This window comes from Neomonachus schauinslandi, chromosome 6, assembly GCF_002201575.2.
Source record: "Neomonachus schauinslandi chromosome 6, ASM220157v2, whole genome shotgun sequence".
Classification (NCBI taxonomy): Eukaryota; Metazoa; Chordata; class Mammalia; order Carnivora; family Phocidae; genus Neomonachus; species Neomonachus schauinslandi.
The window spans coordinates 15,161,022-15,186,995 of NC_058408.1; the positions used below are offsets into that span (position 1 = coordinate 15,161,022).

General features: G+C 37.2%; 1 protein-coding gene across 1 annotated transcript in view; it reads left to right on the forward strand.

The window, feature by feature from the left end:
* The window catches only part of USH2A (usherin), a 710,400-nt gene that overhangs the window by 202,448 nt on the left and 481,978 nt on the right, over nt 1-25,974 (forward strand). Inside the window, exons 19-20 of the mRNA XM_021698433.1 lie at nt 2,286-2,430; nt 16,730-16,960. Of these exons, the coding sequence (XP_021554108.1) occupies nt 2,286-2,430; nt 16,730-16,960 (376 nt within the window). The remainder of the gene's footprint in view (nt 1-2,285; nt 2,431-16,729; nt 16,961-25,974) is intronic.

Below are 25,974 nucleotides of genomic sequence, written 5' to 3' on the forward strand. Positions count from 1 at the left end.
AGTCCCACATCGGGCTCCTGACTCAGCGGGGAGTCTGCTTCTTCCTCTCCCTCTGCCTCTCCCACTGCTCATGCTCTCTCTCTCTCTCTCTGTATCTCTGTGTCTCAAGTGAATAAATAAAATCTTTAAAAAAAAATAATAAAAAAAATAAAATCATGTAATTTATAACAACTATCTGTAGAGAAGTAAAAGTCCATCAAAATTAGTATTAATCTACATTTTCTATTTCTTGTTATATTTAATCTTGTATTCTTGCTCCACAGAATAGTTTGCTCAAAAAATGATGCAACATCCTAAATGAAATAGGAAATACTTCATTTTTAAATTTTTTAAAAAAAATTTGAGTATAGTTGATACAATATTAAATTAGTTTCAGGTGTACAACATAGTGATTTAACTTCTGTATATGTTATGCTATGTTCACCATAAATGTAGCTCCCATCTGTCACCACACAATGCTGTTACAGTAACATTAATCATATTCCCTATGCTGTGCCTTTTTATTCCCATGACTTATTGATTCCATAACTGGGAAGCCTGTGTTTCCCACTGTCCTTCACCTATTTTGTCCATCCTCTCCACACCTTCCCTCTGGCAACCGTCGGTTTGTTCTCCATATTTGCAGGTCTGATTTTGCTTTTTGTTTGTTTGTTTATTCATGTGTTTTGTTTTTTAGATTCCATATATGAGTGAAATCCTATGGTATTTGTCTTTATCAGTTTGTCTTTACTTAGCATAAGATCCTCCAGGTCCATCCATGTTGTCATAAATGGCATGATCTCAACCCTTTTTATGACTGCATAATATTCCACTGTATATTTTTACCACATTTTCCTTAAAATAAGAAACACTTTATTATATTTTATCTGGAGAACAATTCCATTTTCTAAAAGTCTACATTAATCCTACCAGGATTGTTCTAAATGGGATAAATTGTATAGCAATATCCAGTAAATTTTACTCATTTCAATGTTTTACTTTTCTTAGAAAATCTTAAATCACATTGCACAGAACAGAAAATTTTATATCCTCAATCCCTCAATAAAAACTTTAGAATTAGAAACATAAAGGATTTATAATCTGGTGTTTGATGTTTTTCTGATTTCTAAATGTAATTGTGAGGAAATAGTACCAAAGTTTTAAATTATTCCTAGATTTTTAGAATCTTTGAAATTACTTTATTTCTGAAAATTGTTTTATATATGATATTGTTTATATTCTATTCACACTGCTTTCTAGAACTACTCATTTAGTTCATGAAATTTTAAAGTCAATACCCAGGCAAATATTCCAAATGAATTTTATCTTACTTCTACAGTGAAAATATCTAGACAATTACTTCAAATGTTACTAACCTTTACCGTTACCTGCATTTATATTTATGGAAGATTATTTGATATGAATGTATACCAACATCCCTTAGAAAAAAAGTTTTATACTAATGCTTGGTGTCATACTCTTTGTTTTAATGACTTTTTTTTCTGAATATAATTTCCAGTGCTTTTTGTATCTATAAACTAAGTAAACTTATGTGGTTGCTTTTGATCATTTCTAGTTGTAATGATGGGACCAATGCTCAGTGATAGTCGTTTAATTATTTGTTTATGGACTATGGAGTTCCTCTCAGTCTCCTTTGCTCAAATCTGCTATTTTCATTTGAAATTGTGTGATAAAGACAATATTTCAAAAAATGTAACTGTTTGATCTAATCTGCATATGCTTATTTGTATAAGAAAGATAATTGAGAATTGACCTCATGTGGATGCTCAGTAATGTGTTTACTTGTTTTCCTTTTTCTCTTGTGGTTTTTTTTTTTTTCTTTCAAGAAAATGATGGAATTGATTTAACATAGTGACATTTTTCTGTACTGGCTCCATCAAATAACGTGTGGGCATTACTACGTGGGGTTAGTTTTGGCCAAGCCCCATGGTTTTATTTGGACTTTTTCATGATAACAATGACAATGTCACCATCCTTTATCTCTACCATTGGTGACAATAACCATACCACCATGCTGCTTTATGAGGCAATAACTTGGTTTCCTCATTTATCCACTCAGGAACTGGATTATTACCTCATAAAACAGTGTGATTGTACAATTATCAATTAAATCCTAGCTTGTTGAGACTCTTCAAAAAAATCCCTTTCCTCATAGTGGTTGGCAATAATTCCTCTGTCTGAATTCATAGAACATGATTGGATTCATGGATTCTTGACTGCCAAGGTTATATTTCTCACACTGTTTATCTATTATCTGATTTTTTTTTTTTTTTTTTGCCTTGAAGGTGTTGTACACTGCTAAATCCCAAGAACTGTCTTACATTGTAAAAGAACTAAAACCTTATAGGATATACAACTTTACTATTTCTCTCTGCAACTCAATTGGTTGTGTAACCAGTGCGTCAGGAACAGGACAGACATTAGCAGCAGGTAAGCAAGTTTTAATGGACACGAAAAATATATTGTGTCTTTATAAACAAACACCTGTAAAGTTCAATACCTTCTCTAGTTTGGACTTAATACTTGTCTTTTCTGGTTTCTCCTGCTCCCCCATCACTAACTCTGATTGCTACCTATACTGACATTTTTAAACAAACAAAAAATAAGTAAATGAGTTGAGGTTTAAGAGGTCCATGGGAGCCCTGAGTTGCACCTGTGCCATAATAAGAACTATAATTAGATGCAGAGCAACTCCAGGGCTCAACAACCACCCTAGGTCCTAGTGATGTTCTGACAGTTGGAAGTGCCCAGGTGGCTTCTTATGAGGCTCAGGATGCTTCTTCCTGACCCTTTTTGTGGGCTTTGGATCTATTCACGCCTGCCCTGTGGGGTTAAAGGTAGACATCTGGGAATTACTGGGTTGCCCTGGTGTTATATTTTGCCTTTATTGGCTGGGCAGTAGTGTAATTATTAATAATTTTGTTATTGATAAGAAGCTCCTAAGTCTGTGAAATTCAAATAAAAGACTGGTGATCAAGTAAGATCTTAGTAGGAAATGGTTTGTATAAATTTTTGGCTTGCTTTACTTAGAGCAAAATAGATTCATACGAACTTGATTACATGTATCACTAACACCTACATAACTCAGTTACTCTGCAGTTAGTGTATTTTCAAATCAGTTTTCTGTCTGCAATCAAGCAAGGCTTGGTCCTCCTTAAGAAAATGTCCAGATGTGAGAAGGTTAAGAGACTCCTAGATGAATGACAGATATTATGCAAACATATTTAGCTATAAAAATATTCCCTGTGCCTTTTCCCTAACTGTATTCAGGTCCAGTTCTATTGTTTTGTTTTGCCTTGCTTTAGTTCTGGAAAAACTTGTTTGGCTCAAATGACTTTATCCAAGTAATTTTGTTTCTTCAAATTTTCCATCCATGAGAACGACTCCCCAATGCTAAGGAACTATGTTTTATTACCTCTACAACTGAACCCTTTGTGTTTTTATATATTTATATGTATTTCATATGTATGCATACATTTATGGCATACCTAGATTGTATAAAATACCACTCTCCTATGACACTGTTTATTTATTTATTTTTGTATATTAGATTATTAGAGGGTTACTGAATATGGATAATAGAGGCAGGCTCCCTGTGTCCTTCTGGAAAAATGATATAGTTTGGGGGTAGAGAACAAAGAAGAGGAATCTGTCTTGCAGGCTGGAGAAAAGTAAAAATAGAAACAACACAAGTTGAAAACTGGTCTGAGTTATAGTAGAGAATAGAGTGATCCCAATCATGTGAGTGAGCGGAACCGAAATCATGACTTCCCAGGGTTGTAAAACACTTAAAAGTCATCTAGTGTGGGGCGCCTGGGTGGCTTAGTTGGTTGAGCGTGGGACTCTTGATCTCGGCTTGGGTTGTGATCTTGGGGTCATGGGATCGAGCCCTGGGTTGGGCTCCGCTCACAGCGCAGTCTGCTTGTCCCTCTCCCTCTGTTCTTCCCTCCACTCTCTCTTTCTCTCTCAAGTATATAAATAATAAAATCTTCAAAGCAAAAGTCATCTAGTGCAACTTTCTAGACAATAATAGCGTATTCTATGTAACATTCTCCCCAAGTGTTTATCCAACTCATGTTTGATGCCTTTAGCGGTAGGCGAGCTCCCAATTCTCAGGCAAATCCAAGTTTAGAGACCTCTTTCAAATGGTAATTTCTTACATTGATCCAGAATATCTGTCTGCCTTCTATTCAACAGTGTCCTTCTACTCCCTTCGGGGCTGTCCTTAGTCTAATTCCTCTTCCTCATGACATCACTTCCAATAACATTTTCAATAGCAAGCCTTCCCTCAAGTCTCTCTCCCACGCTGCATCCCACAGCACCTCCCATCTGTATCTCACATGCCACGGTCTCTACTGCTAGTTCAGGTACTCTCTTATAGATGAGATTCAGTCTGTCTTTTCATGGAAGCAAACTGATGAGATTAGATGGACCCTGGGGATGGGAAGAGAAAAGCAGGACAAATGTCTGTGAAACAGATCCTTCCTGGTCAACACACCAGTGATAAGTGTGTTAACAACATCCACCTTGGTTGTAGTAATTGGTTTCTGGGGCATGGAAGAAGTCACAGCTGAGTGCTCTGTGCAGCTCCCATTTTAGCTACTGGTGAGGATACTGAAGACCACTCCTGTCCACTGGAAAAGTAGTGAAATGAAACTAATCTCAGTCCTCTGAATTCTGCCTCTTTATCCTTGAAAGATAGAACTTGGAAACTTCTCATATTCTCTGAAAGCCATGAGATGCACAAATTAATCGACTTTTAAAAATCAGAACTTATTCATGTGTTTAGGGGAAAATGCCAGGGTTTAAATTTGGGGCTCTGCCATCTACTAGCTGTATGACCTTAAGTAAACTACGGGACTTCTCTGGCTCAATTTTCCAATTTAAAACTAAGGATAACCTATTTTACATGGTTCATGAGGATTAAGAAAGTTAAGCAGTGCCCAGCACAGAGTAAATCCTCAGTAGAAATTGTTATTTTTATCATGATTATTCTCACTCTGTCACAATGTAAATGTTATAAAATTTCTAATATTATCAAAATCTAAAAGGTTATTTTACAACTTTGCTTCCATAACACTATTATAACACAAATGAAATAGTGCAGAGTCCCGAAACTAAGGAGTATATTACAAAAATAAACTGTAGGAGTGCTAAAGTCTAAAAGCATTATTTTTTAGTTCTGTAAGGACATGCCATTCAGAATTATGACAAGCATTTCAAAATTTTGCTCAAAAACTACAGATTTCAAATTTGTTGTTTGCAGTATACAGTTAAAAATGTGCCATAATCATATAGTTACTGTATTTTGTTGTGAATGCTCAATTCCGTAAGCATCTAATAAGGGCTTATCTATTTAGGGCACTATGGGGGATTCAAAGATAATTCAAAGACACCTTAATGGTGCCTGCATGAAGATGCTGACATACAACAGGTAGGGTTAACACCTGGAGGCATTGGATAAAGGACAAAAGAAAGCTATGGGAACATAGAATATGGGATATTTGATTTGGGAGATGAAATGGCATTTGAGGTGGACTCTAAAGGCTTGGTTAGGATTTGGGTAGGTATTTACTGGACACATGCCATCCTGGTCACTATTTTAGAGACTAGCACTGTTCCAGGAACCGATGGGATGAAAACTGGGGTTTATGAAGATTTCTCTGGCAGTAGCATGTAGAATTGACTAGAAGAGAGTGTGCAAATAGAGTCTGGTAGACTTTTCTAAGAGGCAGTGAGGGAGTAAATCAGATGAATAGAAGTAAAGATTGAAGGAAGGGAATGCAGGTAGACTAAGGAAGAGAAATCCACAGGTTAAGAAGAAGGAAGAATTGAAGATGACAGTAAATATTGCAGACCATGGTGATGCCGTTAAAGATAATGAGAAAGTTGAAGAAAGAGCACATGGGAGAAATAAACCCATGAGTTTAAGTTTGCTTTGTTAGAGACACATCCATGACTATTATAAGGAGCCTGCAGCAGAAAATGCAAATCTGGGGCTTAACAATGATATGGACTTTGTAATTATTGCATATAGATAAAGCTAAAACTGTGGATGGTAATGAATTAGTGAAAGCAGAGAAAATACAAATTAAAAGTTCAGATCTTAGTGAATGCTCATATTTTGGGAGAAAGAGAAAGGAGAAGTAAAGTAGAGAAATGGTCAGAATTTGAGGGAGCAGTGTTAGAAAAGTTAAGGGAAGAGAATTCTAGAAGGATCTAGAATTCTGTAGTATCATGTGCTCTAGGCAAAGCAAGAAGAATGTGATCTACAAGGAAGGTGGCACTGGTGGCCCTTTGGGGAGAACTCTATTTAGTGTGGTTGAAGCAGAAGCTGGAATGTGAAGGACTGAGCAGTTGCAGGAGAAGATGTAATGGTAAATTTAAAATGTTCTAAATGTGTACATTTAAATGTGTAAATTTAAAATTGTTTTTTGTTCTTTGCCAAAATTTTCCTTCTACCTAATTTCCCTTAAAAGGAATACATTAACTTTTTTTATTGTTATGTTGATCACCATACATTACATCATTAGTTTTTGATGCAGTGTTCCATGATTCATTGTTTGCGTATAACACCCAGTGCTCCATGCAGTACGTGCCCTCTTTAATACCCATCACCGGGCTAACCCATCCCCTCAACCCCCTCCCCTCTAGAACCCTCAGTTTGTTTCTTAGAGGAGTCCATAGACTTTTGTTTCTGTGTAAAATGCTTTCATTTCTGAAGGAAAAGTTATTTTAGTGTTCTCCTGGGAAAATGTTTATTTCTTAATCCTGTAATACATTTGGTCAGAACTCTGATTCTTCTTTTGCCAAGCAGAGAATAAAGTCACATACATGACAAAAGTATGGAAAAATAATTTTTGCTTATTACCATTTGATTTATTTTAAAAGACATCATTTTAAATGTCTTTTTAAAGATCAGTAAGAATGAACTTACTTGTTTTTGTTGGAATATAAGGAAAAGCCCAGCAATTACAGATCCAGTATCTTTCTTACCAGGCTTATGTTCAGTAAATGGAAGTTTTCTTCTAAGATTTTAAGATTAAACATCTGAATATAACTCCTAGATACTAAGTCATAGAAATAAACAATGAGAAGATCAATCCCTTTGGGGAGTCAACAGGTTTGCTGTAGGGAAGGAATAAAAGTTGACTTGCAGTTTTAGGATTCTTCCTGCCCCCATTTCTTCCAGTCATAATATTGCAATTCGGAGGGAATGTATTACTGCAACGAATTCTAATGGATGTGTGGGGAATTAACTCTTAAGTGTAAATGTAGTTCACATGAATTCATTATGGGAGATTGAAAGGAGCCAGTGACCATTCAAAACCTTTGCCTTTTCAAAGCCTTGATTCATGAAAGCATGTTTCCTCCTTAAGTCTCAGTCACAGAAATCAAAAAGATACTTGTAAAGATTTATCTGGCTTTCACTAGAAAGCTTGAGAATTACAGTTTGCTCTTGTTTTAGGTATTTTTTCAATGAGAGATGTGATTAAAATCGGTACATTTCATCCAGAATATTGTGTGGCTGCTCCTTTAGCGTTGGGCCCGAGACAAACCTGAGAACTGATCTGCTGGGAGGGGTGTGCCCAGGAGCAGCTGGGTTTCTCTCCATAGCAAAATCTCCAAGCGGGGTCTTTGGTGGCTCGGGAGTTGCTTTTGGGTGTCTCAGGGTGACGAGCGAATGGCCCCAGCCCTGTTAGAGTCCTTGTTTTTTTTCCTTTAAGATTACCCTTTCAATGTAGGAAATTTGTGTGCTTCCACGCTTTGTGAATTCGGCACAGCTTAAACCTTTCTTAAGAGAAATTCCTTCTGGAGCTCCATTCCTGGGCGAACAATGTGATATTTCCTTTGCCTGTCATAAATTGACCTCTACGCTACCAGCTTAGAAGTGCCCATCTCCCATTAAGCAAGTAATTAGTGGTGCATTAAGGTTTTTCTCTGAATCCAAAGTAAAATATATAGGCTGTTCGCAGCTCAGTTGAAAACACACATTGTTTGCATGCAGGTACGTGAGTCTTTTCACTGTGAATAGGACCCAGAATGATTAAACAAGCACTCTTAATATGTTAGTTTATAATTTTAATTACAACAATCTTGTATATATAGTCATTAGTGAATACTAATATAAATATTTTTCTATCTTTTTATTCATAATGCATAAACCAATCATCCAGTTACTTCTCTGAGGTTGCCTGTTTTTGTTTCATAATACAATCTTTGTTCTTAGTTATGAATGCATTTTGTTCGTTCCTGTCTTGAATAATCCCTCATTAAGCAAGTCACTTTCTGCTCCATGCTAAAAAGGAAAAATTATCATGCAAATGTGGCATGCCATATTAAAAAGCACATTACCAAACACTTTTGTTGCTGTCCTTCAATTAGTTTCCCTTCTTTGAATTTAATTCCATTTGTTGTTAAACTACTGACTTGATGTATGGACTCATGAATCTGAAGCTGCTGCCAAGAAAGTGGGGAAAAAAAAATCAAAGCCTCTTCGAAGAGCTGCAGAGGCGAGCTGAAATGAATTTGCTTCACCTTTGACAAGAACACTTGAACAGCCCTGGAATCCTCTGATGATTCAACTCGGCTAATTATCCAATTATTTATTTCAAGAATAAAGGCACTGTTTTACAATTAGAGAAGTGTAAAGCAATGTGAGAAATTTGGTAATGACGGATGACTTAAGTAACTTCGAAGATAAACAGTATCTGTGCAAACTTGTCTCGCTGAGTGTTTCCAGGCAGCAGGTCTGTGTCTCAGCGTCCGTGAAATCCTGAGTACACGGCGGGTTTTGTTTGTTTGTTTTGCTCTTTCGACAACAGAAATTATTTTACACTTTTAACCAACATGTCAAATTTCCGTGGCTCTTAAGCAATGTTTAAGTTGTATTTCTCTTGATTAAAAGCTTTTGGTTCAAAGCAATACTTTTTAATTGCCTAATGATATAAGTCAGTTCTTAGGAAAGAACCGCACATTTAGGAGTTCATTTGCAATATAACTGAAAAATTCATTGCATGGCAGTAAAACAATTTACTGTTAATTACAAGGAGAAGCATTTGCTGTAGCATGCTCACAGATGCCATGAATCATGCAGCACTCCTAGAGATTTATAACAGATGTGTAAGTGGGATGAATTAGCAGGGTTTAATAACAGAGACACAAATCATGCAGACTTCAAGGAGCTTTAATTGATATACTAGAATGTGACGGGCATGAATCACTCAGCCATTCAACAGCACTGTAACATATGGTCAGCTCAATATGCCGCATCTTAAATCGGTTGGTGAGTCGTTGGTTGTCCCATATGGTGGAAGCAATATATTTTTCATGATTAAAAAAAATACATCCATTTTTTAAAGAAATATGATTGCAAAGCATGTTTGTTATTGAACAGTCACCTGAATGCCAAACTGGGTTTTTTAATGATTTTTTTTTTTTAACATGGCAGCTTTCCAAAATAAATAGCAGCTAGTACTTGTAACACCAGATCGCTGGAGGCATTATCAGGCCCAAATCGGTGCTTGTTGGCACACTTGATCCACAGCAAAGCCTATGGAGGAGCGCAGCTGATGGTAGCTCTGAGTGTCAGGGAAATCCTTCAGACTCCGGCAAAGCAAACGAAATGAAAGGAATGATGTCACTCTCGGAGAAGTTCAGGAATGCCCAGATTTGCGAACAGAATAAAATGAATATTGAATGGGAGACCCTTACCGAGCAGGGTGGGAAAGGGGCTGTGGAAATACTATTGACGCATTGTGTAGCAATTTGGATGTAGCATTTTATACTAACCTCTTAATGAAATGCTCCGTCCTTCAGGAACATTCTAAAAGGAATCCTGGCTGACCATCACATGGATGGTAGGACCAGTTCCATGTTGTTCTTGAACAATCATTTCAGTGTATGGAAACAGATAACGTGGTGCAGACATCCATAACTGGTGGCATGCAAAAACCATTTCACTGAAACTGGGATGTGGCAGCTTTCGGCAAAGCTTTTGCGGCATTAGTAAATCTGACAGATTTGAAAAAGGAATATTGCAGCCTTAGAACTGTGGCTGCCAGAATTTAATGTCAACAATTAAAATTTATTTTGATCCTTACCTACTGTTTATTACTGTTTGTATACACAACAGACCTTACTAATACAGAGATGCACTATTAGATGGAATTACCATCTGTTTGGAGTGAGATGCTGGCATCTGTCTTAGATGCTAAAACTAAAATGATATTATTTCTAACAAAACAAAATTAACTGCTTTCTACTCACCAACTCTAATTGTGAATGTGTGGATGCACCCGAGGAAAAGGATTGTTGGTGAAACACGTAATGACCTCTGTCTCCAGGTCTGCATTCAGATATGTGACTTTACTAGGGGCTCTGCTGGTCTTTTTGGCATGCAGAAATCATACTTTTTAAAACAGTCTCTGAGCTTTGTAATGCGTTATCGACAGAAAGGCGTTAAAACAACACAATTAGAATACGTAAAAATCGGCTGGATCAGAGAGACTGCAGTATGTAAAATATTTTGATTGATGTACCCTAAATAAGTACATGGAAAGAAATTAAATGGACAAAAATTCATCTGAACAAAGTTGCCATAGGTCCCACAGTGACACCTTTAGGAAAATATAAACTGTATCTTCTCTGTTAGACTATTTTTAATTTTCTCCTACACTGACATATATAAAAGATTTATATCCGGCACCCCTTCCTTTTCTTTTTTAAAGCCTAACTATCCTATTAACAAAGGTCTCTAGCTTTTTGAAGTTAGAGGATTTGGAGTATCAAGGAGAGTGGTAGTTTCCATACTGATATTGGATCGGTGATGCTAATTTCTGAGAAGCCAAACTTCAGTTCTGTATATCACAAAATAATAAATTGTGTCACACCAGCATTTAATGCATGTACACAGTGCATTAACTGTAACTGTAGTACATTTATTTGTGCTAGAAGAGACTTGAAAATGATTAAAAAATCAATACTTTGCTGTCAGAGAAGCTAGTGTTACGATGCATTTAAGTAGTTAATTGCATAAGCCCCATAAAAGCTTCAAGTTTGGGTAGCAAGGATGCCATAATTACAGTCCAAGCAGCTACCTTTTATTGATGGTGGGCTTTAGGGAACAGTGCTCACTGTCCTCACTGCTGCTGTGTGTGCGGTTCAGAGCACATGGATCCTCTCCTCTGCCCAGCTAGGATGCTAGTTACGTGCAAATTATTGATGATTACCAGAACAACAGCTGGGGAAGGTAGTGTTGATTCACCAGGGAGGCGGTTTCCCTTAAATCCCCTAAAAGCAGTGCTTTCTGGCCTTTATGTCCTCGAACACATAGAGAAATCGTAATACTTGTATGTCACGCTGGGTTAAAGAAACAAGACGGCTCAGAGCTGAAGGGGATAAACTAGCCGGCCTCCTGGAGGGCTGAGACGGTCCGTATGTCGTGTGTCCAGCCTGCCTTCTGGTTTTCTCACTGAGAAGTGCTGCTTGAAAATGTTCGGTCATAGAATTTTGAAACCGGAAGACACAATCAGGTCTATCATGCCCTTCAACAGATGAGGCACTGAGGACCAGAGAGACCAAACACTGGAGTAGCCCGTGTTCCATAACTAGGGACCTACAGAGCCGGTCTAGAAGCTCAGCTCTCTCCTTTCCACATCAGTTCCACTGTACATCTTCTCTCTCGAAGGAGACTAGTAAACCAAGAAGGAGGAAATGGTAAAGTAGATTTTGTTCTTGTTTCTCCAGTCAGAGAATAGACAGTTAACAAGGCAAGGCTGTCTGATTTCTGAGATTCTGAGGGAAGAATCCTCTCTCTTCTTCTGGACACTGACTGGAGAGCAGTTCAGTAGGGTGGTCGCCAGCTGAGAAATCCTAGCTTCCTGGCCTGGATCTCTTGTTTAGGTCCTGAACCCAGTGCCCTTCCATAGGCGTTCTGGACTAGCCATGTTTGGGCAATTTACATTTCTCGTGACAGTTTTGCATTTCTGAGGAAAAGTCAAAATCTTGTTCTATTGATAAAGTGCCTGAGGATGTGTTACGTTAGTCTGCTCCCCACATAGGCCTGAAACATAAAAAAGCCGTTCATTCTTGGATTCCTGTCTTTGTAATAGAAAGTTGACAATGTTTTAAGGTATTGACACTGCCGTGCAGTGTTCATAGGCAACAAACTCTTGCTTGAAAACAAAGAGATTTGATTTTAAAGAGCTGCCATCAATGAGAGCTTCTGCTCATTTAGCCTTCCGTTCTTATCCTATGACACTCAAACTCCACACTACATAAATTTTGCACATGTAAATTTATGCATTATGATATGCTTTTAATTAGATTATAAAGTAATAAATGCAGCATAAAGAAGAATGTCTATTATCAGAGATAATAGGTAAATAAAAGAATATAAATAGAGAAGCTAGGCTGGGAACTGGATACAAAGAAGTTGCAGAAAAATACAAAAACATTGTAATTTTATTCTAAGTAGAAACACTGTATGTTGTTATTCCTTGAAATGATGGATATTAAAGATCTATTTTCTGCTTTACAGCTATAAGAGGATTTTCTGAGTAAATACGGATTTTGAATGTGGATGAATTATATCCTTTTATAATATGTAATATGAAAGATGTTATTGGCTAATAATAGTGCCTTGGATTTGTTTAGAAATTTGCTTTGTAAAACCTAATACAATTATATATATATATATATATATATAGTTTTTTTCTTTTTTTATTATTATGTGTTTAGCCAACATATATATATATATATATACATATATATATTATTTTTAAAAGCAGTTATTGTCAAGGTATTCTATGAAAATTTATCCTCATGTTGTAGATGGGAAAACTGAGGCATATATAAGTTTAAAGTGATTTTTCTAAGTCATGCAGAATTGGAAATTAAAAAGTAAAATATAATCTCTGAAAGTCTGCAGAGTCCTTTCAGTTATTATGTTGTCTCTTAATTCACTGTTTTGTGATTAACAAAGTTATAGCTATAATTCCTTTACTTTGATAGTCCAAAAAATAATCCTTTATACCTCCTTTCTCTTAGTGAGTCTGTATTTGTGTGAGTGTGTTTAATAGTTCAGGAATATCTATTTTTCTTTTCATCACTCTACGTGTGTGTGTGTGTGTGTGTGTGACCAGTCTAGTTTAATTGATTGAAAATTCCCCCTCTGGTCTTAAGGGAACTCTGAAGATAATGACTCAGTAGGGTGCTCACCCTTTCAAACAGGCTGGGTTGACTCCTCCAAGTGAAACTACAATATACCAGCTGGAAGGTTGTTTGGTTTTTTTGTAAGCCAGAGAATAAAAAAATATACTCTAATTTGACTTGTTCTCTGTAGTTGACTTCCTAAGAATAGTCTAATTGCTTGGTGGAATAATTCCCCTGTGAATTTAGAAGTGTTCCACTACTTGTTAGAACTTAAACAGTCAACATTAATTGTAGTGGAGTCTCAGTGAAAGTGCCCTTATTGATTATAATCATTTTGCCAAATTAAAAAAAAAGTGCACTCTCACTTTTAGGAGATATTTTTTAAAAAGCTGTTGAGTTGCTGGAATTCCTTTTGTTTTGTTTGACTCTGAATTTATATTCCTGATTAAGAAGTGAATTTTGGATTATGCTATCAATGGGGTAAGGGATTCTGAATACCATAGTGGTACAAAACCTCACCATTATCCCTAACGAGCTGGGTGGTCGGAGAAAAGGAATACCAAATGTCAAGCAAATGGGACTTTGAAGAAGAGGCTAATTTTAAACAAGGATAAAACTCTTTAGTTCTTTAGAAGTACAGGAGGTATATTCTTAATTTCTCTAAATATTTAGTTAAAATGGAAATCCTATTCTCAATGCACCAAAAATGTATAGTTTGTGATTCTCTAGATCTTTGCTATCCAGTATGGTAGCCATGATAGCCATTTATGACTATTTAAACTTAAAATAAAATTAATTAAGATTAAATAAAATGTAAACTTCCATTCCTCAGTCTCATTAACCACATATCAAGTGCTAACTATCCATATGTGGCTAATGCCTACCATATTAGACAACATGGATCTAGAACATTTCCATCATTAGAGAAAGTTCCATTAGATATCATTGGAATAGATGGTATTCTTCAAATTAAAATGTCAAATCCTTTTGTCCCAGAACCCTAGGGAATCCTATGTGGGATATAGAAAATAGAAGAGGTCAAAATCCCTTTTTTGTGCTTTTATTTATTTATTTTAAGGATTTATTTATTTACTTGAGAGAGAGAGCTGGGGGGAGGGGCAAAGGGAGAGGGAGAGAGGACATCTCAAGCAGACTGCACAATGAGTGTGGAGCCCAACGTGGGGCTCGATCTCACAACCCTGAGATCATGACCTGAGCCAAAATCAAGTGTTGGATGCTCAACTGACTGAGCCATCCAGGCACCCTTCTTTTGTGCTTTTAAATATCAAATTTTAGATAATAAAAAATTATGTAATTGGTCCTCCATTGCTTCCCTGAACCCAGGACTCAAAAATTTTTGACAATCCTTCTTCCCCTGTTAAGCTCATAGCCAATGCTTAAATTTTAATACAGGAATGGAATTCCAAACACCGAAGAGAAACTTGAGGGGAGAGAAATTTCTAGATGGTCAGCTCTTTATTTTGTTTTGGATTATATTGAAGATGGGGCATAGCTTGTAGAGTGAAATCTTTGAGAACCCACCATTTACTATTTTTGGCAAGGAATGCTAAAGGAAATCATGCATAAAATTTACAGATCCATACATATATAAAAATAAAAACATCACATGGTTTGTAGTGGCAGAAGATGAACAGAATTGTTAATTATCTTTCTAAGTTGATGAACATTTTGCTCAGTGCCCTCTACTTCACGAAAAGTTAAAATAGAATCACAATTAATTGTTTCTCTTTGGAAAGCTGGCCGAGCTTTCTAGAAAGTAACAGATAGTACTTGTTCTAAGCTGTTTTAAGGTGAATTGTCTTTCATGGTTTAAGAATATCAATTCTTGGGGCGCCTGGGTGGCTCAGTTGGTTGAGCGACTGCCTTCGGCTCAGGTCATGATCCTGGAGTCCCGGGATCGAGTCCCGCATCGGGCTCCCTGCTCGGCAGGGAGTCTGCTTCTCCCTCTGGCCCTCCCCCCTCTCATGTGCTCTCTCTCATTCTGTCTGTCTCAAATAAATAAATAAAATCTTTAAAAAAAAAAAAAAAAAGAATATCAATTCTTGTATTCATATCAATTTAATTTATGTTTATTGAAACAGGGAAAGACTTTGTGTATGCAGAAGGCTATATTAACAAAGGTGTAAATTAAGAGTCCACAGCTTTGGTTTAGACCCTGAAAAAGTAGGCTTGGTGATAATAACATTTGTTCCTTTCTTTGGTGGTACCTCTCAAATCCAGCCAAACCACTAAGAGTGGGAATGAATCGCAGCCTACACACTCAACTGTTTAAGAAGAAAAATCAGGATGGCACTTGATGTAATGAGCACTGGGCGTTATATGCAACTGATGAATTGTTAAATTCTACCCCTGAAACTAATAATATACCATATGTTAACTAACTTGAAATTAAATAAAAATAAAAGAAGAAAAATCAAAACAAAACTTTATTTTTATTAACTCAGTTGTTACCCTGACCCCCTTTCCAGCAGGTTGTCGGGAAAATCTCTATTTCTGTTACTCATTCTTGGAGTTTCCCAGAAGCCTCCAGAGAATTACCAGGGTCCCAGGACCTCGAAGTATGCCAAGGCCTCAGTGTGTGCTTGGGCACTGGGCATTCACTGCTGCTAGGCACAGGCCCGGGAGGTATTGTGGTCATTTTAGGGCACAGGGGGCTGCCCTGAGTCTGTTGAACCTGGACTGGAGTTCATAAACCCCTGAGCTCACAGGCTCCTTTTCTTCTTGTGGATGCTCTGTTGGGCTTTCAGAGTGGTTTTGCTTATTTGTTTGTTTTCATTTAAACCAGTTGCTAAGCTTCAAAAATCAGAAAAATTACACATAAATGACTATGGTTAACAAAGTAAAAGATCTGGCAACTTTGGGTCATCATTCCTGCATTATCCATTGGCTGGCATGAATTAGTGACTACTCACCGTGGCCGGGTTCTTTTCAGACCCCACACTCTCTCGTCTCACGAATTAGACCATTTCAATCATTTCCTTTACTTTGTTGGCCTCTGTGAATTACAGCCATAAGTTGAAGCCATGTTAAGACGAGGGGCTCTGCCCTTTGTGATCAGTAATCACCGGCGGTAGTCACGGCTAGTCACAGACTGCAGGTTTCATGAGGGATCTTGTAGCTTCTGGGTGAGATAGTGTCCACTCAGGCAAGGGAATTTTCCAGAAAAGGGAGCAACCACGAGCCATTAGAGACAGATACATTGCACCATTGTGGTACCAGCTTGGTAAAGGGAATCTGGGTCAACAGACTTTAGTCAACAGACTATAATGTGAAGTGTCTTTTCCTGAGTGAGAAAGAATAGAGAAATTATCTGCAAGAGGCAATTTTGTTTAATCCTCAAACTTTTATGGTACCTATTTTTTCATGGTGTTTAGTCACATTTAAGATAAACTCTATTGTGTCTTCAGTTCCTAGAGCCATGTAAAGACTTGAGACCACAACTGATTTGATCTCGAGTATGATGTACACAAGTGCATGTGTACCTGTGTGTGAATAACTGTGTCTAGAGATAGACGCTAAGTTCTTGAATGTAACAAGTGTTTTTGACATTTAGCACCAACCCAACTGAAACCTCCTGTGGTGGAAGGAATCAACAGCACAACCATCCGTGTTAGATGGCTCCCACCTGAAGAACTCAATGGACCTTCTCCTGTGTATCAGCTGGAAAGAAGAGAGTCATCTCTCCCAGCTCCCACGGCCATGATGATGAAAGGAATTCGTTTCATAGGGAATGGATATTATAAATTTCCCAGTTCCACACACCCAGTCAATACGGACTTTACCGGTAAGTATTTTTGACATCACTCTGTTGAAGAGGCGCTAAGCACCAACGTGTTTCTTGTTATTTTGATATCCCTTCAGAGTGAATTTTTACTATGCCTGTTCACAGAAATACTAATTCAGACCTTTTATAACTTCATCTTGATGTGTCAACTTGTCCATCTTTTTAGTATTCTGTGTGGGGAGATGTGGGTAAGTAGAAGAAAGAAAAGAAAAATATAGATGTGGGAAGGCAGCCTTATTATATCAAAGTATATGCTGGAAATGACTCTCGGACACCATTTACCAGAATGTATTCCTCAGACTACTTTACCTACTCTATAGAAAAAGACTTCTGTAGGCAGATGAGTTTGAGAAATGCCCCGTGCTGGGGAGATTCTCAGTATACATCAGGTTATTAAAACCTCTAAAAGCAATTATAAGAAAGCTAACTTTGCTTAGCTTAGTATGCCTGATCCTTATTTGTCACTTTTTTTAAGCAAAAAACTATCAGTAGGTTTTTTTGGAGAACATTATGGGAAAAACTAATTTTGGGGAAATGTACCTTCTATGGATATGTTGGCAGTATGGGTAAGTGAGGTGCTTGCTTCGGGTACACACACACACACACACACACACACACACACAACACCTCAGAAATCAACAAAAATAGTATTTTCATATGATATATTTTTAAAAATGAAAATCAATGCCAAAAAATTCCCCAATAAAATGCCAAAATTTTCAGTGAAGACAGGCTCTATCCCTCACTTGCAGGGCTCTATAAACCTGCCTCATTTGTCTCACCCAACTCCTGGTCTTGCTGGTCCTACAGTACTCCAGAAGTCCTGTTACCTTTCCGAATTCGAGTTTCTTTTTTTTTTTTTTTAAGATTTTATTTATTTATTTGAGACAGAGAGAATGAGAGACAGAGAGCATGAGAAGGAAGAGGGTCAGAGGGAGAAGCAGACTCCCTGCTGAGCAGGGACTCCATCCTGGGACTCCAGGATCATGACCTGAGCCGAAGGCAGTCGCTCAACCAACTGAGCCACCCAGGCGCCCCGAATTCGAGTTTCTAAAAGCACTATTTCACTATAATTGCAGAAAACTATAACTATTTATGTTGCATATGTCCCTTTCCTAATTTTTAAAAAAATGTACAAAATATGAGATACATATGATTCTGGGCGCCTGGGTGGCTCAGTTGGTTAAGCAACTGCCTTCGGCTCAGGTCATGATCCTGGAGTCCCGGGATCGAGTCCCGCATCGGGCTCCCTGCTCGGCAGGGAGCCTGCTTCTGCCTCTGACCCTCCCCCCTCTCATGTGCTCTCTCTCTCTCATTCTCTCTGTCTCAAATAAATAAATAAAATAAAAAATCTTAAAAAAAAAAAGATACATATGATTCTGCAAACTCATAATGATATTCATTCGATCCCGGAGAAAGTCATTTTGGAGCAAATAGTCTTGAAAATGTTGCATGTGTTGAGGACGATGAAGTGGAATTTGCGCTATAAAATGTGGCTCAAATATTATTGCTTTATTTTTATTTAAAATAGTAAATAGTTTGCTCTGAAGTGAGGCTGGCTGCTGATGCACATTTGTAATGAATAATGTCCTAGCAGAGATATATTGAGGCGAATGACTGCTTACCTAGTGGCCTGGTGCCTCAAAATCCTCACTGAGTATTAGATATTCAACCACTAAGCAATCATGAAGTGTTCAACTTTTGCTTAATATTCGTAAATGTCAAAGAAAGGAAGGAAAAGAAAGAAAAAATAGGTAATGTGGAAAAGGAAGTTAAAAAGCCTATAGATACAAAGTTGAAAAGCCTTTGCCCAAATGGAAGTAGAAATTGCCTTCCTGGTCCAACATTTGGCTTGCAGTGTGTTTCTTTGAGGAAACAACATTTGTTTCCATTAAGCAGAGTGTATCTGCTACAAGCATGTCCGCTCAGATTTGCTGGCTAGCCAGTAGACAGATTTTTGATGGGATCACCTACTGTTGTTGTAGTGAAAGATAGAGTGGCCCATCCACCGTTAATAAATTTAGTCATCTTCACGCTCTCCCTAGTCAGCCTTATACTCTGAGGCGCAAGGGCTAGGGGCAGATGTAGCATCTGGGAAGTTTTCCAAATTCCTCTTTAAAAAAGTTAGGCCATAAACACCGGCCTCACTAAGCAAGATCCTTCTGTCTATAACACAGCCTCCAGCTGCATAGAAAATGTGTTTGGAGTACACATCATTTGAAGGACAAGGCGGGGAGATCACAATTTTGGCTTGAACTACTCCCTGGAGGTTTGGTGATTCCCAGAGAATAAGATGTTCTTCTGCATTCAGGCACGTTCTGGGGCATTACTAGCTCCTTTTTATTAGCAGCTTTGCCTTACTTTTAAGGTTCTCTTTAACTTTTAAACGGGGTCTGCATCAATTCATTGGTTTGACCCTTTGGTTCAATTGGCAGGGTTGGTTGAATAATTGTATTGAGCTGAGCCATGGTTAAATGAAGTTTACTCAATTAATAAGCTAGGACAAGTTTGCAAAACCAGTGCAATAGCTTTCTCAAATATGCTTGCATCTTTCCTAAGCAGAGAGGTACTTGTATAATTAGCATCTTCCGCTTGTTTTACTTAATTATTATTTAATTCAATCCCTCTACAAGCTTGTAGGTAGGAAATTTTACCCTCTGAGTACAGAGGAAGTGAGACTCAGGTACCATAGCTACTCAAGTTCAGGGTTGAAATGTGAATTGGAAGCTTCTGATTCAAATGCTGGTGCTTTGCCGCGGAGGGAAGGCGCATACGTGGACAGTTCTTTGGGAGTTGTAGAATAAGAAGTATCTAAAATTAATCAATAAGGATGGGAGGTAAAATAATTATCACTCAGCTATTCCTTACCTAACACCACGAAACTTTTTTGGATTTGTCTCTAAGTTGTTGGCTTTTCAAGTATGAATAGTAAATAGGGTTGGCCTTATTTATTTGCTTGCATCCCCAAAGCCATCTAGGGATCACTTTTCTTTCCATAGCAATTGATTCCAGAATGTCCCTAGAAGCTTGATGCTTAATGTCTGAATGAAATTATTTTAAATGAACTGAAATGCTATATGCAAATGGTGCTATCAACTCACATTTCTATATATTTCATGCAGTTTTTTTATATTCTGGCAAATTTAAAGAGTAAATTTTAGAAATCTCTAAAATGATTAATTATATTTAATAAGTGAATAATTATAAGAGCTAAGATCTGCTTTTATTTTGAATTATTCATTTTAAAATATCAAACTCTAACTAAAAGAACTCCTGAAATATGAATGGAGATATCAAATAATATTCAAAGACAAAATATACAGTAATGTATATTACTGTACATGTTATATATAGATATAAGAAATTAGATTTCACCCATTGATGACAAGACTTATAAATACATTCATAGCATGTTCCATAGTCATGAACAATGTATTGAAAGTCTCAATATAAACAATCTCAGTATTACAGTTCAAGAAGGGAATCTCCTATATAACTCACCCCTCTTCATATTTGCTTTAAATGTTTTTATCTCATATGATATAATGAAAACAATTCAAAAATATGAGTATATGTTCTAACATGTTGCTTAATATCATAAATTACTTAGCTTTATATTGTAAATGAACTCTATCAAAATTTACCTCTGGGCAGAACAATTCACCAGATATAGCTTTCTTAGGATCTGTTTTTGGTCCCTTTTCCTTTTGGCTACAAGTGTTCTTTCAAAAATCTAATCTTCAGGAAGGGTATATTATCAGTCATTTACATCACAGTTTAAATTTAAGATCAGGTATTAATTTCCCCACTTCTCTATAATTAGGAGTGAGTGTTTTGGGAGCAGACTAATAAGTTTCAGATCTAGGCCCCATTGTTTATAGACAAACCACTTAATCGTTTTTGTGCCTTTGTTTCCTTTTCTTTAAAATTGGCATAATAATACTGCTTACAATACTCATGTCTAGAAGTAGGTGAGGATGAAAGGCAATAGCCCACCTTGCGAACCCTGCACAGTGTCTATCACACAGATTACTTAGAAGTCATTAAACTTTAGCTATTAACTGTTAGTCATTTAACAAATGTTTGTTAAATGTTTACTGTGAGACAGGAGCTTTTCTAAGAGTCTTCTGAAATTTCTAAAATCAATATTCTCTTAATTCATCTGCTGTTACATGTAATGTAAGATGTGTGTACCTAAATGTTCTATTTAGGGTATGAGTAATATGCAGCTTCTATATTAAAATGTGTTATTTAATTTTGTTATTAAAAATAGTTAAATTAATCTACCTAGTATTGAAACATTGGATAAATGATTTTTCTGTGGGTCTAATCATACTCATTTATTAAATTGAGGATTGCACTAAATGACTGATGCCTCTAACTTCTAAAATTCCAATCAGTGAATATAGCATATTTACGTAGCTTCAAAAAGTCAAAGTAGAGGCTATTGCTGTGAGTTTAAAAACAACTAGATTTTCAAGTAAATTGTTCAGTTATGATTTTTTTCATATAATATGTTTACAGTTTAAGGGGTAATTTAAATGATATGGAGAGAAATACTTGATATAGAAATGGATATACAATTCTTGGGTTATGTTGGAGCATAAAAAGAAGCAGCAAATTCAATAGAAGTTCATAATATTATATCTAGAAAATAATGTAAACACTCATTGTAAAATATTCTTCTGGTCACATGGGGTTAACAGTACTTTTTCCTTCCAGAACAGGAGTAACAAATAGAACATTCCCTACTGCAGCTGGACAGGGTGATCATTGTGTCTTCAGGGGGAAAAAAAAAAATTGCTCATTTTTTTCAGGAATGCAGAGTAAATCCACTTGATTTATACAAAGAATTTAGTCCTTTCCATGTAACGCTAGTAATCCAAAGGATCCTGGTAAAAACAGCGAACTAAACTACTGCTCAGATTGGCATTCCGAAGGTGACCCTCTCTCTCCTTGTCACTTTTTCTTCCTATTAGCAAAAACAGGTCCATGATCATTTGGGGGGAGATTTGACGATTGTAGTATCCAGATGCCAATCACACCAGCCTTTTAAACTGCCTTTACGGTGACCCTGCCCAGAAATCAGGGACTGCCTTTGGGGAGATCTTTGTAGCAAACCACTGGGGAGATGAGCATACATGTGCACCTGGATGTAATTCCCTTTTATTTGTCTTCACGAGAAATGTGATTATTGATGTTGAATATCTTGCAGATGAGAACTCTGTACACTTTCTTCATAATAATGCTGTTCAAGGACACTAAATGATTGTCATACATTTTTGTCTCCTAGTATTTGCCTTCCCCAAAATGACTGAACTTGAATGCTTTAGGAAACAGAAATGCAATTAATGACCGACCTATGAAAAGAGAAATGCAACTCCCTGAATCAATATTCCTTAAAAGCATGTATTTTATATTTTTTTTACTTTATGATATATATGCTTTATTATTATTTATTATTTCTAGTGAGCTGGGACCTTTAAACACTTCATTAAAGGAAAGCTGATTATACGCAGTTATAGGGAAGGTGCATGCAGGGAAAACATCAGATAGACTCATTAGTAAAAGCATATTAATTCTGACCTTCAACACCCTTGGTACCCAATATTTGTTGTCCTCTGACTGAGAGCAAGTCCTTTTGCCAGAAAGTGCTTAAAAAACAAACAAAACAGCAACAACAACAAAAACAACAAACTAAATAAAATGCCAAGTCCTTACAAGGCAGATTTAAATCACAAGTTTTATTTTACCTTTGATGTTAGATCTTAGTCGTAATTATTGAAAAACAAATACATGAATTGACTATATGGCCTAGCAGTTTGATGAACAGGCAGTAATGATACGGAAAAATAAAGGCAAGAGTAAACATGGAACTTGGGACCAAAGTAGAGAAGTGGCTCTTGGGGAAGAAAGAAGCTCCTGGTGTGTTTCTGGTTGTGACAGAATCAGAAGAGAGTGTGAATGTCTGGTTGAGTGTATCTGTATGGACTGGTAGGGACAAGGATCCAAATGCCTATCTTTTGAGAATCACAGAAGTCAGACTAACCCATGGTGATGAGGGATATTAAGAAGTAAGGGTTAAAATTGTTTTGTTTTTGCCGTCTTTCGTGGAGATGTGTAATGATAACATCGCTGGAGGGGAAAGGACCACGTTTCTCCCCATTCGCCAAATTCATCATCAAGGCCAATTTATGACTGCGTGTGTCTTAACCCTTGTATTTTTTAAAGTGACACATTTTGAAGCCCATTTCCATCATGTCCCCTTGTGTTTGAAATGTTAATGGTGGGTTTGGTGTGGGAGTCATTTCAGGTTCACTTTCGAATTTTAGCTCTGATTTCACAAAAGAATCATCTCAGCACATGACTTTTTCTTTTACCAGTTTGGTCTTGCTCCACTGGTCAAATTGAATGAAATTGTAAGTTTCTCTTTGCATGAAGAACCCTCCCTCCACCCTTTTAACTTGTGCAGTGTCAATCTGTAAATGTCCAGACATTAAATATTGTCTGCTTGCAAGCCATGAGGTCTCTGTCCCAATGCCTCAACTTGCCATGGTGGTATGAAAACAGCCATAGGTGATATAGAAACACATAAGGATAGTCTAGTTTTTTGGGTAAAAACACTTTATTTACAAGAACAGACGTCATGTTGATAGTTTGCCTATTTTTGGTTAAGAGTCTAGTCTTAGTTTCTTAAATTAATATATAATTTCATCTTTAACAGTACATTTTTCTTTCTTCTGCCTAATGCCAAGAACCCTAAAGATCAGGTGCCTGGGTGGCTCAATCGGTTAAGCATCTGCCTTCTGCTCAGGTCATGATCTGGGAGTCCTGGGATGGAGCCCCGCATTGGGCTCCCTGCTTAGCAGGGGGTCAGCTTCCCTTCTGCCCCTCTCCCTGCTCATCCTCTCTCTCTCTCTCATTCTCTCTCTCAAATAAATACATTAAATCTTAAAACAAAACAAAACAAAACCCTAAAGATGAGTACAGGTTAGCTCAGGTAAAAGAAACAGAAGAGAACTAACACAACAAAATAGACAGTAATGTTTAATAAATGAAAATATCTTGAAACAGCATCTAGGTTTTCCCAAGAGGGATTTATGTGTTCAGTAAGCCAAGTCAGCATTGATCATGCCAACAGGATAGAATAATACTTACATTTGGTGCAAACTGTTTCTGTTAGTTGATAACTCTTTGAATCAGCTTTAAGGGTCTGCATTTTCCTTCTCTGTTACAATCACACCAAAATATATGGTCACCTGCTATACACAGTGCACGTTTGTTCCCACATTCTCACACTACATTCTCAAACACCCCATGTCCACTATGTCCTCAGGTTTTCTATGTGGTCTCACATTTACCTACGTAAAATGTCCAATGTCTTTTTCTTACGATATGTTAGCCATCTAAAAAACTTCCCGAAGCTTCTTTGCTGAAGAAAAAAAAAATTCTCCATCTCTTAATGACATTCAGCATCAATATAATAGAGATTAATTTTAGTTTTCTTTTCATCCTTAAATAGGTGGAAAGAGGAACTGTGAGCAGAAAAAGAATCATAATGGTCAGCAATGATAGAGAAACTAGCCCCTATGAAACAATCAAATAAAATGAATTATTTTATATATATTTTTTGGAAAAAAATTAAAGATATTTAAAGATCTATACTTACTGTTATGTCTGTTGGGATAAATATAACACCTACAGGAGAGTATAGATTAATTTCATTTCTACTCAGATTAGATTTCAAATAATATCAATGCCAAAATGCCATATCTTTCAAAACTATGTTCTAATATTCTGAAGAAATGTCTTATGAAATCATGCACCAGGCATTCCATTTGAGTGGGGCAATATGAAGTGCAATTATGCAGGCCACATTTAAGTTCTACACATTGAAGGAGGCTCATAAACATAGTCCTCAGGTGTTTGGAGGTTCAAGAAGGGAAACTCAGGGGGCACCTGGGAGGCTCCGTCAGTGAAGCGTCTGACTCTTGACTTCAGCTCAGGTCATGATCTCAGGGTCACGGGATCAAGCCCTGGGTAGGGCTTGGGGTTAAGTGGGGAGTCTGCTTGAGATTCTCTCTCCCTCTCCTTCTGCCCCTCTCCCACCATGCTTACACACGTGTGTGCTCTCTCTCTCAAAGCCTTTTTTTTTTTTTTTTAAAAAAAGGAGGGAAACTCAGTTACGTACATTTTCTTGACTGGGGAGCAGCCTCAGTTTGGAAGTCCTTTGAACTTAAGTGCAAAAAAAGAGAGTCATAAGGAGGAAGGAGGGGGATAAGCACCCTTATAGACATTCAGGTCACCTAAGTCATCTCTGGTAATGGTGGCCATGTCATCCTCACAAAGGGAGTCCTGGGAGAATTTTGTAAAGGAAAGATAGGGACTTGTGGGAAATTTGTGGGAATGAATGATATAATGATCTTCCCTCCCAAACAGGCAGAAAATTGAAAAAGAATGCAGATGCCTCTTTCTTGGCTTCTGCTTCCTTCATTTTTTCTCCCTGGAAATCCATTCCTTCTTCTGTGCTTACCACTGTATCTACCAAAGTGAATATTACTAATTGCCTGAGATAGAAACCTGGGAAGTTTCTTGAATATAATTTCTCACTCCCTTTCTGACATTTCATCCATTGTTTCTTCTCTGGCCATTTGATATATCTCTTGGAACCATCCACTGGTCCTATAGCTACTCCCTAATCTGGGTCTCTGTTGTGGGTCTCCATACCAACAGTTTCACTCTTATCTAGGCTGTTTTTCTAACTAATGATCTGTCTTGCCATTTTCTTGCTTTAAACTTTTCAGTAGTTTCCAACATCGAGATGCCCTGCATGAACTCTTCTGCTTACCTTTCCAGCCTCATTTTTCCATCCATATACCTCCTGGTTTCCTCTTGGCTCTATGACTGCCTTTCAGTCCCTGCTGTTTGAATGTGCCTTGCTGTCTTAGATGCCTGGGTCTTCAATCCATGCTTTTGCCTGCAATGCCCTCCCTTATTTGCAGATGCTTCCCCTT